Source organism: Quercus lobata, chromosome 9 (genome assembly GCF_001633185.2).
Source record: "Quercus lobata isolate SW786 chromosome 9, ValleyOak3.0 Primary Assembly, whole genome shotgun sequence".
Lineage (NCBI taxonomy): Eukaryota > Viridiplantae > Streptophyta > Magnoliopsida > Fagales > Fagaceae > Quercus > Quercus lobata.
The window spans coordinates 4,082,846-4,098,038 of record NC_044912.1 but is presented as its reverse complement, the minus strand read 5'-3'; the positions used below and the strand labels follow the sequence as shown (position 1 = coordinate 4,098,038).

General features: G+C 31.1%; 1 protein-coding gene across 12 annotated transcripts in view; it reads left to right on the top strand.

Moving 5' to 3' along the window:
• Positions 1 to 15,193, top strand: part of LOC115960126 (TMV resistance protein N-like) — a 55,364-nt gene that overhangs the window by 32,918 nt on the left and 7,253 nt on the right. For 6 of the 12 annotated variants that reach the window (XR_004085088.1, XR_004085090.1, XR_004085089.1 and 3 more), the window contains exons 2-5: positions 10,768 to 11,854; positions 11,999 to 12,214; positions 12,307 to 14,026; positions 14,561 to 14,676. Coding sequence is in view for 1 of the 12 variants with exons in the window: in XM_031078844.1 (XP_030934704.1) it covers positions 10,768 to 11,854; positions 11,999 to 12,214; positions 12,307 to 13,983 (2,980 nt within the window). In the remaining 11 variants the exon portion in view is untranslated. The other 6 variants (XR_004085086.1, XR_004085093.1, XR_004085085.1 and 3 more) reach the window with 6 other exon arrangements.

Here is a 15,193-nt window from a genome sequence, read left to right as displayed (position 1 = left end):
ACCGGTAACACTCCGTTTGGGAGGAGGGAATGGAATGGAATGGAATGGAATAAAAGGAATATTTTTAGAATATTCTTCCCTCCTCTTGTTTGGGAGTTTTAACGGAGGGAATGGAATGTCCATTCCCTTGTTTGGGAGTTTAAGTGGGAGGGAATGGAATGGTTAGGAGGGAATGCTCATTCCTCCCTTTTCCCTCAAAATCTCAAATTTTTGTTCCCTTCAAAATTGGGAGGAATAGGAGGGAATGAATTTAGGTTTAATGAAATTTTTGTTAAAATTCCTAAAATACCCCTTTAATATCAGCCTTTTTTTTCTCATTCAGCCGTAAGAAAAATAAAGCTATAATTCTTGCACAATATTGTCCGTCCTCTACAAAGTGAAGCTACTGCCGCTGGTCTTTTTTTTTTTTTTTTTTTTTTTTGTCTGCTGCAATTTTCAAATATTGCTTAAACCAAGTATGTCTATCTTTTTCTTTTTCTTTTCGGTTGTTTGCTAGTCTTTTTTTTTTTTTTTTTTTTAATTTTTATGAACTGTTTGCTAGTAATTTATGAGAGTTATATATAGTGTTTTTGTACAGACCAAGATAGTTCCCTTTTCTATCCATCAATCTATGTTATAATTTATCAACGTCAATTCCCTTTCTGTCTAAACAAAATATATACATAATATATTTTATGCATTTGTTTACAACTTATTAAGATGTTAAAGCTAGTGTACAAGGATAGGTGTGTGGTTAAGAAAAAAACAAGAGTAAAAAAAATTTAAAATGAGAAGAAAATAAAATGAAAAGTATTTTAATTAAAATAATAGTAGTTTAGAACTTTAATAAGTTAGAGTAGATTATTTTTAATATAAATTTTTTTATGCCTGAGGCCTACATATTTTTGATAAAAAATCCAACTTATAAAGAGATGTTCTTTGGTTGTCCAGATCATGAGCGCAAATGTGTCTTATTGACACTGATGTCTAGGCCTAAAAATTAAAAAAGTGTGGGATTTTTTGGCCAACCTTAGTTTTGGAATGGATTATGTTATTTTGTTTTGTTTTGGCATGACTCATTACCGGAGTTTTTTTTTTTTTAAGATATTTATTTGCATTGTTAGACAATATTTATTTTGTTGAGAATAAATATGTGATGCGTGAATTGCTTTACAACATAGAAATATACATAACTTGTTTTTTAGCTACAATAATTTTTTTTTTCCTTAATGAAATTGGGAGATGGAGATGTATTAAATTATCAAATCCATTGTAAAGCATACCAACCAAAAAAGATCCAATCTAAAACTAGCAGCCCCTAAAAAAAATTTACAAATTGAAATAAAGAAATTGTACTATTGTTAATTTTTCATGACATTATCTTCATCTGTTAAATTATTGATTAGCGTGATACAATCTATTCACCTTGACAAAACAATATTGTAATTCAATAATCTAATACAAACCCAATTGTGGCTAACTAGTTTCACATCATCCACTAAATACTAAGCATTTCAAAGTAATTATAAGTTCTCATTGATTATTTTTTATGTTCTTTAAAATGAGGGGTATAATAGTAATGTTATTATAAAATGATTCCATTCCATTCCTTCCAATATCACTCCCAAACGGTGTTACTTACTTTCCATTCCATTCCATTCCTTTATTTTATAACATCCAAACAAGATTTTTAAATCACATTCCATTCCATTCCTTTCCCTACTAAATCCATTCCATTCTATTCCATTCCATTCCATTCCTTTAATGATCATTCCATTCCATTCCATTCCATTCCTTTATAAACTCCCAAACGGAGCCTAAAGCAATTTATGCAGCACATTCCAATCTTATCAAACTATCTATAATTATTAGTATGGCGCTGCCATCCTAATAAATTACCTTGTAATTAAAAATTTTTATACTTGAGATTGAAGGCTGAAGCTTCACTTTCTAGGAACACTATCGAATGCATGGAGGTGAATAAACTTTTATCATCACCCTTATTGAATTAAGCCATCGATTATGTTTTAATTTGATATTTAGGATTCTTCTAATTTTTACTAGATTAATAAGCCAACAGGGATCAAAAATCTTGTTAGCATTTCGTTGATTATATTATATGCTTGTCTGGGTCTTTAAGGTTTTGGCCCCACAAAGATTCACTTTTTTGTCAAATCTATTGAATATAGATTTTGTTTTTCATTCTTCTATTGTTTCTTTTCCCCATTTCACATCTATAATCATAGTTTGGTTGATATACAAATTTGAGTGTGAAGCTTTTGTGGCCAGTTTTGGTCCAGAGTAGATGGAAGATAAGGAGGGGGAAAAATTAAGAATCTTGCAAGAGTTTCATTTTTAGTTTTTGTGACATGGAGGATTATCATTTCTTTAACCCCATTTTATATATTAGTTGATGGTGTTTATCAAATCATATAGCTCAACTGAGTCTCTCATGTTAAAGCACTAATTTTTGCATTGCTAAACAAAAATCATTTTAGTTGTTATGCTAAAAAAGTTTAGTATTCTAAAAACTTGAATGTAAAAGGAACATATTAAATAACATAACTACAGATCTGATGTGTTCCGAGAAATGATTGTATGCAACCATTGCACCAGATATTTTCTTCTCCTTTTTCAATCTAATTAATTTTGACCCAAAAAATAGTGGGTACCTAAATTGGGTGGAGAAGAAAACAAAGACTCAACCCTGCTAAAGAAAGGTGTAGACTGGATAAAGCTGGTTCACAGTTCACACTTCATTTGACACGGATAAAGCAATCAGCCAATGACAATTGACTAAACACTGGTCTGAAGTTAAAGCTATGCTCTTCTCTGGAACTTGCATGGAAAGTTGGCTAGGCTTGACTACGACATTGAATTGTCGTTAAAGGTGTTGAGTTTTCCTAGGAGAAAATATCTAAGGGCTTTTCAAGAAAGCGCATGGAAATGGATTAACTTATTCACGAATACCCAAAAGCCATGCTTATTTGACTAATTTTTAATAATAAATACTAATTATTATCCTATTCACATTTAAAAATGATTGTTATCGACGGTTTAAGAATATTAAGGTTGCGTTGGTATTCAGTTTTTTTTTATTTAATTTATTTTTGTTACTATTTAATTTATTTTTTGTAACTATTTATTGATCTTATTGTACTTTTTGGTACAATTCATGGATCATACGGTATATTTTGGTTACCTTTTAACTTTATTTACAGTATTTTTAGTAAAAAAATTACAGTTTCAGTTATTCCCAAACAGACGCTAAATTAATTGAAAAATCAAAGCATACTTTACATGATTTTAGTGTGCACTTATAAGCTATAGTTTTACAAGGCATACATAGTGAAAAATTATTACGAAAAAACACTAGATTAGATCCCAATTACCACTATTTACCAATTACCTCTCAAAGGAAAAAAGAAAGGTTGTAAAGGACAAAAGGAATTGGGAAGAAGGGACTCAATATCGTACCGGAGGTCATTTTAGTTTGGTAAAAAAATGAAATATTTCGGTACTAATTAATACCAATGTATCATTTCGGAATTATCGCTAATTTTATATAATAAAGGAGAGCACGCACTATGCTACTGAATTATCATGATTGCTTACTCTTGCTTAACCAAAAATCGCTGAATTCCACTCACAATTTTTAATGAGACAAAAATTTCCCTCTCTTTCATATTGTATCTCACACCAATTTCTCACTTTTTCAATATTTTTCATTTCACTTTGCATCACTACTTTACCAACTTAAAAATTAAAAAATAAAGGGAAATGTTAACAGATTCTCTAAGGATATTGGTTAGTGAATCATTTTAGGAAAGTTTTTATAAGAAAAGAAAAAATATTTTGACAACTTTTTCTATTTCTCATAAAAGTGGTGTCAAACCTTTCCTAAAATAGTTTGTTAACAATTACCCTAAGGATATCCCTTACATGACCTAAAAATAAAAAATAAAACAATAGAAAATACTTGGGAAGGATTTAGGAAAGACTAATCATTATATTTACTAAAATATTCTAAATTATTCAGCAACACATGCAATACTCGAGAAATATAACATAATATATATATATATATATATTTAATTTGAAATTTGATAATTATAGTAGTTATTAATAGACATTTATTATGATTATGTTTGCAAGTGCAGGGAACATATATAATAATAATGACTTGTAAATTGTGAGGTCTTACAAGTTTATGTGGCATAATAATATTATAAAGTTAATCAAAAGTCAAGCAACTTCCATTTATATATTTTGTAGATAGACTATAGATAATATACAATTATTACAAAATTATAGTTTTTTTAATATCCAAATTTTATTATATAATATATAATTTTAGGAGATGGGTTCAAGTTACACCAAGTATAACTCTAAAGAATTACACATTTTTTAAACTATTGGATTTAAACAGATCCAATGGTAAAAAAAAAAACCTCATTAATACTAATATTCTAATTGATCTCATTTATTATCTATTATTTATGACATTCAATACATATTTCTCTCTTTCTCCTCCCTTATTTATTTATTTATTGTCCCAATTCCCAATTCAATGAAGTAGACATAAACTAGTTATAGTCAGTTTGATGTTTGCTCAATGTCTATATTATAATATTTATATAATTTGAATTACCACAATATTATAATCCATACTATATAGACATTTCTTTTTGAGCTCCATACTATATAGACGTCCATATTCGAAATTTGCTCAATGTCTATATTATAATATTAATATAATTTGAAGCAGACATTCCATAACCACAAACAAACCAAAATTTGAATTACCATGATGATAAGCCCCAAAGACAAAATCGACAAAGACCGTGATTGGAAAATAAACCTCCATTGTCCCCTAATCGTCGAGCGTGATTTCCTGGTCTCCTCGACATAGTGAAATACTTCTTCTTTTTTTCTTTCTAATTTATAAAAACAAAAACAAAAACAGAAAAACACGAATCTCCAACGTGGCTAAAGAGAGTGCATTGTTTAGTGAGAGAATAAGATCTGAATTCGGAAAATATCTCTGGTGAGAATTGTAATTGGGTCTGTATTATTGTAAACACTGAATAGTGTGTGTGGGTAATGAAACTTTTGGTGTCGGTTGTGGAAATCCAATGGAATTGTGGTAAGTTTGTTAAAAAAAGTAAGGATAGAGAGAGAGGAATTATTGGGTGATGAAAGCTGAAAGATTTGAGTTTTTGAGTCAAGTCACTGTCTCTCATGGAGGTGGAACAATGGTGGAGGAGAAAGAGATAGAGAGAAACGTAAAGAGTCAAATATAATAATTAGCATTAATAAGAGTGTTTTTTTGATCATTGGATTTAACTTAAATCCAATAGTTTAAAAAATGTGTAATTCTAAAGAATTATACCAGGTGTAACTTGAACTCATTTATAATTTTAGTTATTTTTTATTTATTTTTTATAAATTTAGTTCAGTTCTCACATATCCTTATACAAGATTATACAAGACTATTTTTTTTCCCTAGACCCATTTAAATATTTCTTTTTATCAATTTTCTCTTTCTAGTTTATTTATTCTTTAATGAGTAGGATAATTAATTTCATTCTAAGATTAAGAAAAAGTTGGTACCACCACCAGTTCATCACACTTAGAAAGAACAGTACAACACTCTCAAACATTTTTTTTTTCCCCTTTATAGCATTGATGGGAACTTTTTTTTTTTTTAATGTAAACGGTAGAAAGAGTTTATAAGCTGTATGAAAATGTACATAATATATTAATTAGGTAAAAATATCATTTTAGCTACTAAAGTTTGGGGTTATTGTCATTTTTTTTTATGAGGGTTATTATCAATTTAAATCAGTTTTTCTTAATGAGTTGATGGTAAAGGTTAATTTGCTATAAATTGTAAATAATATAAACTAAATTGATAATAATATATATATATATATATATATATGTTGAGAGAGAGAGAGTAAAGGTACATGAAACTGCTTGGAAGGACTCTCACAGTACAAATGTTCCCTCTCACAGTACAAATGTTCCCTACCAACAAAGCAAAGAGTATTTTCCAATAGCTCTTCTTTTTATAACCCGGTCAATCGGTCATCATGCTCGTTGGCCCGCATGCACGAAAGTCCCTAATTCTAAGCCTAGTTCACACTGCAGTTTCCAGGATGCCGTGCTGCGTTCTAAGCCAAGTGCAAGCCTTCGATTTCTATATTTGTTTTTTTCTAAAGAAAATAGCACTAATATAAAAAGTAGAGATATAATAAAATGTGACAATATTTTTACAATATTATTTATTTTTAGTTGTAATCAATCTTAGTCTAATAAAATATTTAAAGGTGTTTAATAGAAAATTTTGGGTAATATTATTTGAGTGTTTTTGATATATATATAGAGAAAAAATATGTAAAAATATGTAAAATATTATTTAAAATACTCAAAAACATATTCAAAATGGGCTACCAAACAAACCTTAATACCTCAACTGTTTTGAAACTTTCGTGATAATTTTTTGTGTCTTAATTCAGTTGTAATTTTCATTTTGTAAATTTCCTTGTATAGACACGCATCCCACTCTACCCTTTACTTTTATTTATATTTTTACTTTTTTTTTTTTTCTCAACCACACGTTTCCTTTCACCCTTATCTTATCTTCTTCCACCTTTATATATTCTCCCATCCTTATCTTCTTTCTCTGCTTCTCATCTTCTTTCCGCATCTCATTTTCTCTAATAGAGCTACCTTTACGTTCCTTGCCCTAGGGCATTCTCCTTACAGAAAGTAAGATCTCATAAAGCTCTGATAACTCTCTTTCCAGGTTTCCATTTTCTTTGTTCTGCAACTTCCTTTGTAACTTTTCCACAAAAAAGCTTATTACTAAGTTTCCAATGGCTTCCACTAGCTCCGAAACACCCTCTTTACCTGGTTGGGACTACGATGTTTTTCTCAGTTTTCGGGGTGAGGACACCCGCCATAGCTTTACAGACCATTTATACGAGGCATTTAGATTGAAAGGCATTGAAGCCTTTAGAGATGACGAAAGACTCCCACTAGGACAAGAAATTGCTTCTGAGCTCATACAAGCAATAGAAAATTCCCAGTATGCAATCGTTGTTTTCTCAGAAAAATATGCCGATTCTAGGTGGTGCTTGGATGAACTTGCTAAAATTGTTGAATGCAAAAAAAATAAGGGACTTAAAGTGGTGCCCGTCTTTTACCACGTAGATCCCTCCGACGTACGGAAGCAGACTGGGCCGTTTGAAGAAGCCTTTGACGAACATCAAAGAAATGACAGAATCGACAGGGAGAAGATCCAGAAATGGAAGGATGCTATGAGAGAAGTGGGGAATTTATCCGGCAGGCATTTACTGCCACATCAAGGGTAAGATCGTGGTTTTTTTTAGTAGCATTTTTTACTCTGTTACACACGTTTAAAGCATGTGCATCTTGTATAAAAAGTTATTTCTATTTTAGTACAAAAATCTTCTTTTTCTACCTTACTTACTCACTTTTTAAAATATCCTACTTGAAATTATCTATTACAAAACATTTCATATTAATTTTTCTTGATATTTTACAATTTTTTTCTATTTCTTTTGAATTCAAAAACTAATATTCTCCATTTTCTTTCAAATGCAAAATAAATAATGCCAATATAAATTTACGTAGTAACTATAATGACTATGTATTTTTATATGATTTTACATTACTTGACATATGTTCTGTATGTTTTGATAATGATAATTTTTAAATAATGTGTCATTTTTGAAAAAGAATTTTTTATAATATTATTTTATTTTTTTATGTTCAGTAGCAATATTAAATGAACTAAAAAAAATTCTAACTTTCTTTATTTTGTTTCTTGTTTTTCAAAAATATTTAGTAAAAACCATCTCTAAAAATAAGCTATAATTTCTCATCCATTAACTTTTTTTTTTTGATGCTACAAAATATTAAAAAACACACCAAACTATATTTACACGTTTTCTATAGAAAGAAATAAAGCAAGCAGCAGACGAATTTTGGGCTGGATTAATTAAAATGTAGTACTTTTTTTTATTATACAAGCAACTATAACTGTGACCGGAAGTCATTTCAACCAAAATCGTACTCTTTCAAGCGTGTGTAAATGTGTATTAGAACTTTTATTCTTTTTTATTATTTTACTTTATCTGCAATTTGTGTCTCTTGTACCACCCATTCAAAAAAGCTGTCTCATTTAGAAAACTTTTTTTTTTTTTTTTAATTTTTGAAATGGTACAAAACTTTAAACATAAAGAATGAAAAAATATATAATAAAAGATATAATAAAAGTAAAACTAGGTGAACACAAAGATATATATAAATATAAAGAATAAAAATATATATATATAATAAAAGTAAGACTAGGTGAATACTCTATATGTTTTCATGGAGTTTTAGTATTCGGCCCAAATTCATCTGGGCCCCCTAGTATGATCCTGAGCCCAAACATATAACAAAAATTAGTCCAACGAACGAGAAAGTTAAACCCAAACAACAACAAAAATATAGATCTCTAGCCCATTTTTAGCCCTGCAAAAACATGATTTTTTGCTGGTTTCATATTTTAAATAGTAAATGACAAAATTTGAAGTACAGATTATGATGAGCTTTTTTTTTTTTTTTTTTTTTTTTTTGGGAGAAGAGAATATGATGAGCTTAAAGTCTTAAACTTGTCACATTAAAAAAATACCAAAAAAAAAAAAAAAATTTAAATGGTGGGAAGTGAGGGGGAAAAAAGATACTTAATTACATTTGAAAAATAGTGAAGAAGTTAATGAAATTTTTTAAAAATAATAATATAATTAGGCAAACTAAAATTTTAATAAAAAAGGTGCTTCAAATCAATTAAAATTTAGCAAATTGCAGTTCAATCGATTGAAGGTCTCTCTCAATCAGTTGAGCTATTCAGTTTTTGAATACTTCTGCCGCTTCTTGAATCTTGACTTATATCAACTTAAGCAATGTTTAAACCACTTCAAAGACACTAAGATCTTATTCTAGACTAGTTTTTCTTCTCAGTTTTCCAATATACAACATATTTAGAACCTAAACATTTAAGACTAAATGTTTAGAACCTAACAATTCTAATTCAAGATAAATTCATGAAGAAGTGAAATTTCTTTAGGATCTAACCATGAAAAGAGTTATTTAAAGCAAGTATAACATAAATCAAATTTCTACAATAATACAATAAATAAAATAGTCCTATAGATCTTAACATAAATAAATGCTATGTATAAATTGCTCACATTATATAAATAGCAAAGAATAAACTCAACATCACAAATAAGACATTTAAGTTGTCATGTCCTGTGTATTGTCCCAGCAGGAAGGGTCACACTTATATGGGTTCATCAATGAATATGGAGATTTATCAAGTATGACTTTTTCTTCCTTTTTTGAGAAGAAGACAAATGGACTTCATTAATCAAACAAGGCTAAATTGCCTAAAGTACATGAGTAATGTCTTGTGGCACATCTTCCATCTAGAGCAGGAAAGTAGGACTTACATGTTGGATTTATAGAAACCTCAAAAGGAATGAGTGTTATTTATATAAATGTTGTTGGGATGAGTGTCATCTCAATAAATCTCAAGGAATGTTGGTTTAATTAACCCTAATTTTAAGTATTATAATATATGATTTGATGTGATTTTGACATCAGCTTATATAATTATAGCTAATTTTAATGTGAATGTTTTGGTGACAATAACTAAATGACCGATAGTTATATAATTCTAAAACTCTCATATATTGTACCAAATATATTGTAATTTTGCATGGAATAATATTCTTAGGCAGGCATAAGTCAATTTTTGTTATTTGTAGTTCATAGTAACTAATTAAGGGCGACAATTGAAACAATTAAAACAGTTAATGATTTGATGTACAATACAAATAAAACAAAGAGAAAGATTCCACTGTTTAATGGTCAACAAGGCTATTTAGTCGGTTCTTTTATTTTTTATATTTTATTATAATGATTTTTTTGATAGATTTAGTAGACTTATTAAGGAAAATGCTAAGAATACAATAAATCTCACAACTATTGCCACAATTTGTCACATGATAGCCTGTGGACGGTGGAGGTCAAATGGTGGGTCCACACCTCCACCACTTATAACTCATCACATGGCAAATTGCAACAAAAGTTGTAAAAAAGAAATTTGTCCCTAACATTGCTCGACTTATTAATGACCATTACTATCGTAAGCAATGGGATTGGATGATGACATTGAATTTCCTCATTTCTAAATATTCTGCAGCTGCTCGTTTTCCCTCCCGTTCATAGATTTTCGTCTTCTTCCTTACTCCCTGTAAATTAAAGCTCTAGTTTGGAAGGCCAAGATCTTGGGAAGTAGGGAAACGTTTCATATGAAATTACACATAAAGAGGTATAAAACATGTTAAAGATTGAAGATGTAAAATCTAGGAAATTTCAACCACAATTATTTATGAAAATTAAGAAAGGAATCAAGGAACAGTTCATAATTGTATTGCTAAAATTGAACGATGGTAAGTTGGTAACCCAATATCTATATGGGTAGTTAAAAAAACTTATATGGGTAGCTCTTTGGATGTTGGCTCGAAGCGTTTAATTACATTATTATAAAAAATAATATAAAAAAGAAGCATTCGATTACATCTATTTGTCCCAATTTCAGTTTTAACAAACTAAACTTAATGCCATATATCTACTAAATTTATATTATGGATATATCCTGCACTGGTAGATTCAGATTCACAGCTTATTATTCTCTCTTTTTTGTAGGTTTGAGGCAAAATGTATCAAAGTCATTGTGAATGAGATATCAAATAAATTGAGGAATACAGTCTCAGAAGATACTGTTGGACTAGTAGGAACTAAAACCCGAGTTGAGAAATTGAAGTCACACTTAGCTATGGAGTCTAATGATGTTCGCTTTATAGGAATTTGGGGGACAGGAGGAATGGGTAAGACAACTCTTGCTAGAGTTGTTTATGATATGATTTCCAATAAATTTCAAGCTTGCTGTTTTATTGCTGGGGCAAAATTTGAAAAATATGGTTTAGATGAGATACAACAAATACTTTTGAGGGAACTTTTGAATGATAGAGATTTGAAGATACACGATGATCATGAGAGAGTTCGCATGATTAAAAGTAGGTTACGTAACAAAAAGATTCTTCTTGTTCTTGATGATGTAACTGAATTAGACCAATTGAAGAAGTTAGCTGGGGAGAAATGTTGGTTTGGTTCAGGTAGTAGAGTTATGATAACAACAAGAGATAAGCATTTGTTGGACTTGCATGAAGTAAATAAAAATGAAATTTATGAGGCTGAAGTCTTGAATCATGAGGAAGCTCTTCAACTTTTTAGTTTGAAAGCTTTGAAAATGGACCATCCACCTGAAGATTATGGAAAGCTATCTCAAGCTTTTGTAGATTATTGTAAGGGGCTTCCTTTGGCCCTTGAAGTTTTGGGTTCTTCCTTGTACTATAGAAGCATTGGTGAATGGACAAGTAAATGGGAAAACCTCACCGAACTTGGTGAAAGAACAATTTTCAATGTGCTTCAAATAAGTTTTGATGGACTAGATCATACAGAGAAGGAAATTTTCTTACATATCGCATGCTTTTTTAATCACATGAATCAAGATGATGTCATAAAATTTCTAGGCTATCTTGGGCCATGTCCTAGATTTGGATTGGCAGTTCTTAGGGATAAGTCTCTCATTAAATTGCATGAAAATCAATTGTGGATGCATGATTTGCTACAAGATATGGGCCGACATATAGTTTGTGACTGCCAAGACCCTGGGAAACGTAGTAGATTGTGGGTATTTAAAGATATCGACAATGTGCTGACAGAAAATACGGTAAGGGTTTATTGAAAGAAACTAAGCATATATCTTATTATATTATTCAACATAATTTTTTTTTTATAAATAATAATGGAGTTTAAATTATATTAGTCTAGTAATTATACATTTTATACTAATCCCTCTTGTTTTTATTATTAGGGAACAGAGAAAATTAAATGCATAGTACTAGAGATGCATGAACCAAAAAATGTAGATTGGAGTCCTGAGGCCTTTTCAAAGATGCGAAATCTACAATTGCTTAAAATTTGTGGTGTTCAACTTATGCGTGATCTCAAACATCTTCCTACTAGCTTAATAATTCTTGATTGGAGAGGGTACCCTTCAAAATCGTTGACATCAAGTTCCCAATCAAAGGTAATTTAGGTACCCTTATACTACTTTTTTTATAATAAGTTTGTTTGTAGAAGCTAATTGTTTTACTCTTTTTTTTTTTTTTTTTTAAACAGAGTTTTGAGAATTTGAAATTCATGAATCTGAGTGAATCTCTAAAACTTATTGAAGCCCCAGACATCATTGAAGTCCCAAATCTTGAGAGTTTGGTTCTTAAAAGTTGTATAAATTTATGTAGGATTGACCCATCAATTGGAATTCATAAAAGGCTTACAATTCTTGATTTACAAAGGTGCGAGAACCTCACGAGTCTTCCAAGCAAGTTTGAAATAGAGTGTCTTACGAAACTTAATCTTAATGAGTGCTCAAAAATAACAGAAATTCCAGAATTCGGGAGAAACATGAAAAGTGTACGCATCATTTATTTAGGTTCTACTGCAATTAAGACACTACCCACGTCAATTGAGCATTTGACTAACCTTGTTGAGTTGAATGTAAATAGTTGCAAAAATCTTGTGCATTTACCTGATACCATTTTTAATTTAAAGTTGGTTAGAGAAATCTGTCTCCAGTATTGCCCAAAACTGGATAGACTGCCAGAGAACCTAGGGAATGCCGAAAGTCTAGAGAAGTTGGATTTGTGGGAAACTGCTATAAGAGAGGTCCCTTCTTCCATTGGTCTCTTAAAACATCTTCATTCCCTAACATTGACTGAATGTAAGGGGTTATCAATGCCAACAAGTCCTCATCCCATCGACTTGCTATTCTCTTTATCAATGCCAATAAGTCCTCATCCCATCGACTTGCTATTCTCTTCTCTATCTCTAGCACCTGCGTCTCCTTTGACCCACTTGCTTTTAGGTGACTGCAACCTCAAGGCAATCCCTAATGATATTGGTTCCTTAGTCTCTTTAGAATGGTTGGTTCTAGATGGAAATGATTTTGATTGCCTTCCGGAAAGCATCATTCACCTTTCGAAATTGAAATGGATGCACTTGAATAATTGCACAAGTCTTCGATCATTGCCAAAGCTTCCATTGAATATTGAACTCGTTGAGGCAAAAGGTTGTATCTCACTGGAAATGTTACCAGATCCATTAAAACCAAGCGATTCATTGGAACCATCTCTCGATCTTGAAAATTGCTTTAAATTGGTTGACAATCAAAGCTGCAGAGACTGGTTTATCTCAGGGATAAAAAAGTCCCTCAAGCTCTCTCCCTCTCTCCCTCTCTCAGTCCTAAAAGAGTCATATAACATTGTTTTTCCTGGAAGTGAAATTCCTGAGTGGTTTAGCCACCAAAACATGGGGAAAGAAGTGAAAATAAAACTACCTTCTTATTTGTGTAAGAACGTGGGAATTGCTATTTGCGTTGTGTGCCCCACGCTTGACTATTCGTTGACAGCCAATGGAAAAGAAATTTCTTTTGAAAGTGGCACAGTTGTTCAGGTTTCAGCAGATCACCTTCGGCTAGTCTATGTGACTCCTCAATTCTTGGACGAGGAATCAAATAAATTATTGAGGGAAGGTGAGTCAGGTGACGTGAATGGATTCAGTCAGATTATAATTAAAATTGAAACCCATTATTCAAGCGTGAAGGTAAAAAAATGGGGGTTCCATATGATATACAAGAAAGACATAGAAGATCTTGACATGGATGTTCTCCATCATAATTTCGACAGTTTGTCAGTGGAAGTGGAACGAAGCTCTGATTACAATATGGCTGGACCCAGTGGAGAAGGAAGCTCTGATTGTGAGGAGTCAAGTGGGTACGAGGGCTGCGATTGGCAGTAATCTAGTGAAAGTGACCTTGATTATTAGTCAACATTTTTCTCCAGTAAGTCACTGTCTTTCCTCTTAATTCAAGTTCTGTTGGTTTCTGCATTTTCTTTTTCTTTTACTATACATTTATTAATGGATTGCCCACCACATGTTTGACTAGAGTTGTAAATGAGACTCCTAACGATCTGACAACAAAGAACGGCAAGAAAATGCTTTTGTTGGTGTTTTAAAAGCATGCTTTTAATGTGATTAAAAGTGAGTAAACATCAAAACTGGAAGTTGCTGCCAAATCTCATCTTAAATTGACATATCTTTTTCCTTTGCATTTTCTTAGCTAGACTTTTTTTTTCCCTATTCTATTTTTTCCTCCCCAGGCATTTAGGAGCTTAACAGAATATATATAATGTCAAGTTTGAATGGAAAGGGTGCTGAAGCCTATCACATGTATTGCCTCCATCTGCAATATAATTACCTCATTTATCTGTGATATTAATACTTTAAAACTCATTTTATAATTGCTCTTTAATTATGGAAGTGTTTGACTTATGATTATTGTTCTTTGGCTCTTGATATTCTTGAAATTTTCCAGGTTTTTTCAGATCATGACCAAGGTCAACCACCCATGCCCATTTCACATGTTCATCTTTATAGTAATTAGACCCAAGCAGGCAAGCAAGTATTTAACAAGATTGAAAATGGGAGAAGGTAGTATGCTTAGTTTTGTAAACCCCACTTTACTTGTTATTGTCGTTTTGATGCATTACACCTACAATTTAAGTTTTGTCACATTTTCTTCATTGTTTTGCCATTTTAGCCTGATTTATTACATCTCATAGTAAATTGATAATATACCTTTATAGACATCCTAGTATATACATACGGTTCCAATTTTTTTGCATGTCAATAAAGGGGTGTCTTATGAAACTGTTTAGTTTCTATAAATGTCGTGGCAGATGTGCTACTCAAAGATACTTTTAGCCCGGGTGGAATTCTGGATACATTTGAAAACTCTATAGCCAAAATGATTCTGAGAGAATTTTACAAATTCATGTTTGTGTTACTAACAAGCTCATAAGGTCTCATTTTAAATCTGGTGCTTATTTGGTTGAAAAGGATACTGGCTGTTGCTTAGCAGAAATCGTAGAAACCATGCCAGCAGGTCCTTTTTTGATCTCACTAGCACAACCATAAGTGAAGACCTTGAGCATTGGAGCCATTTTGT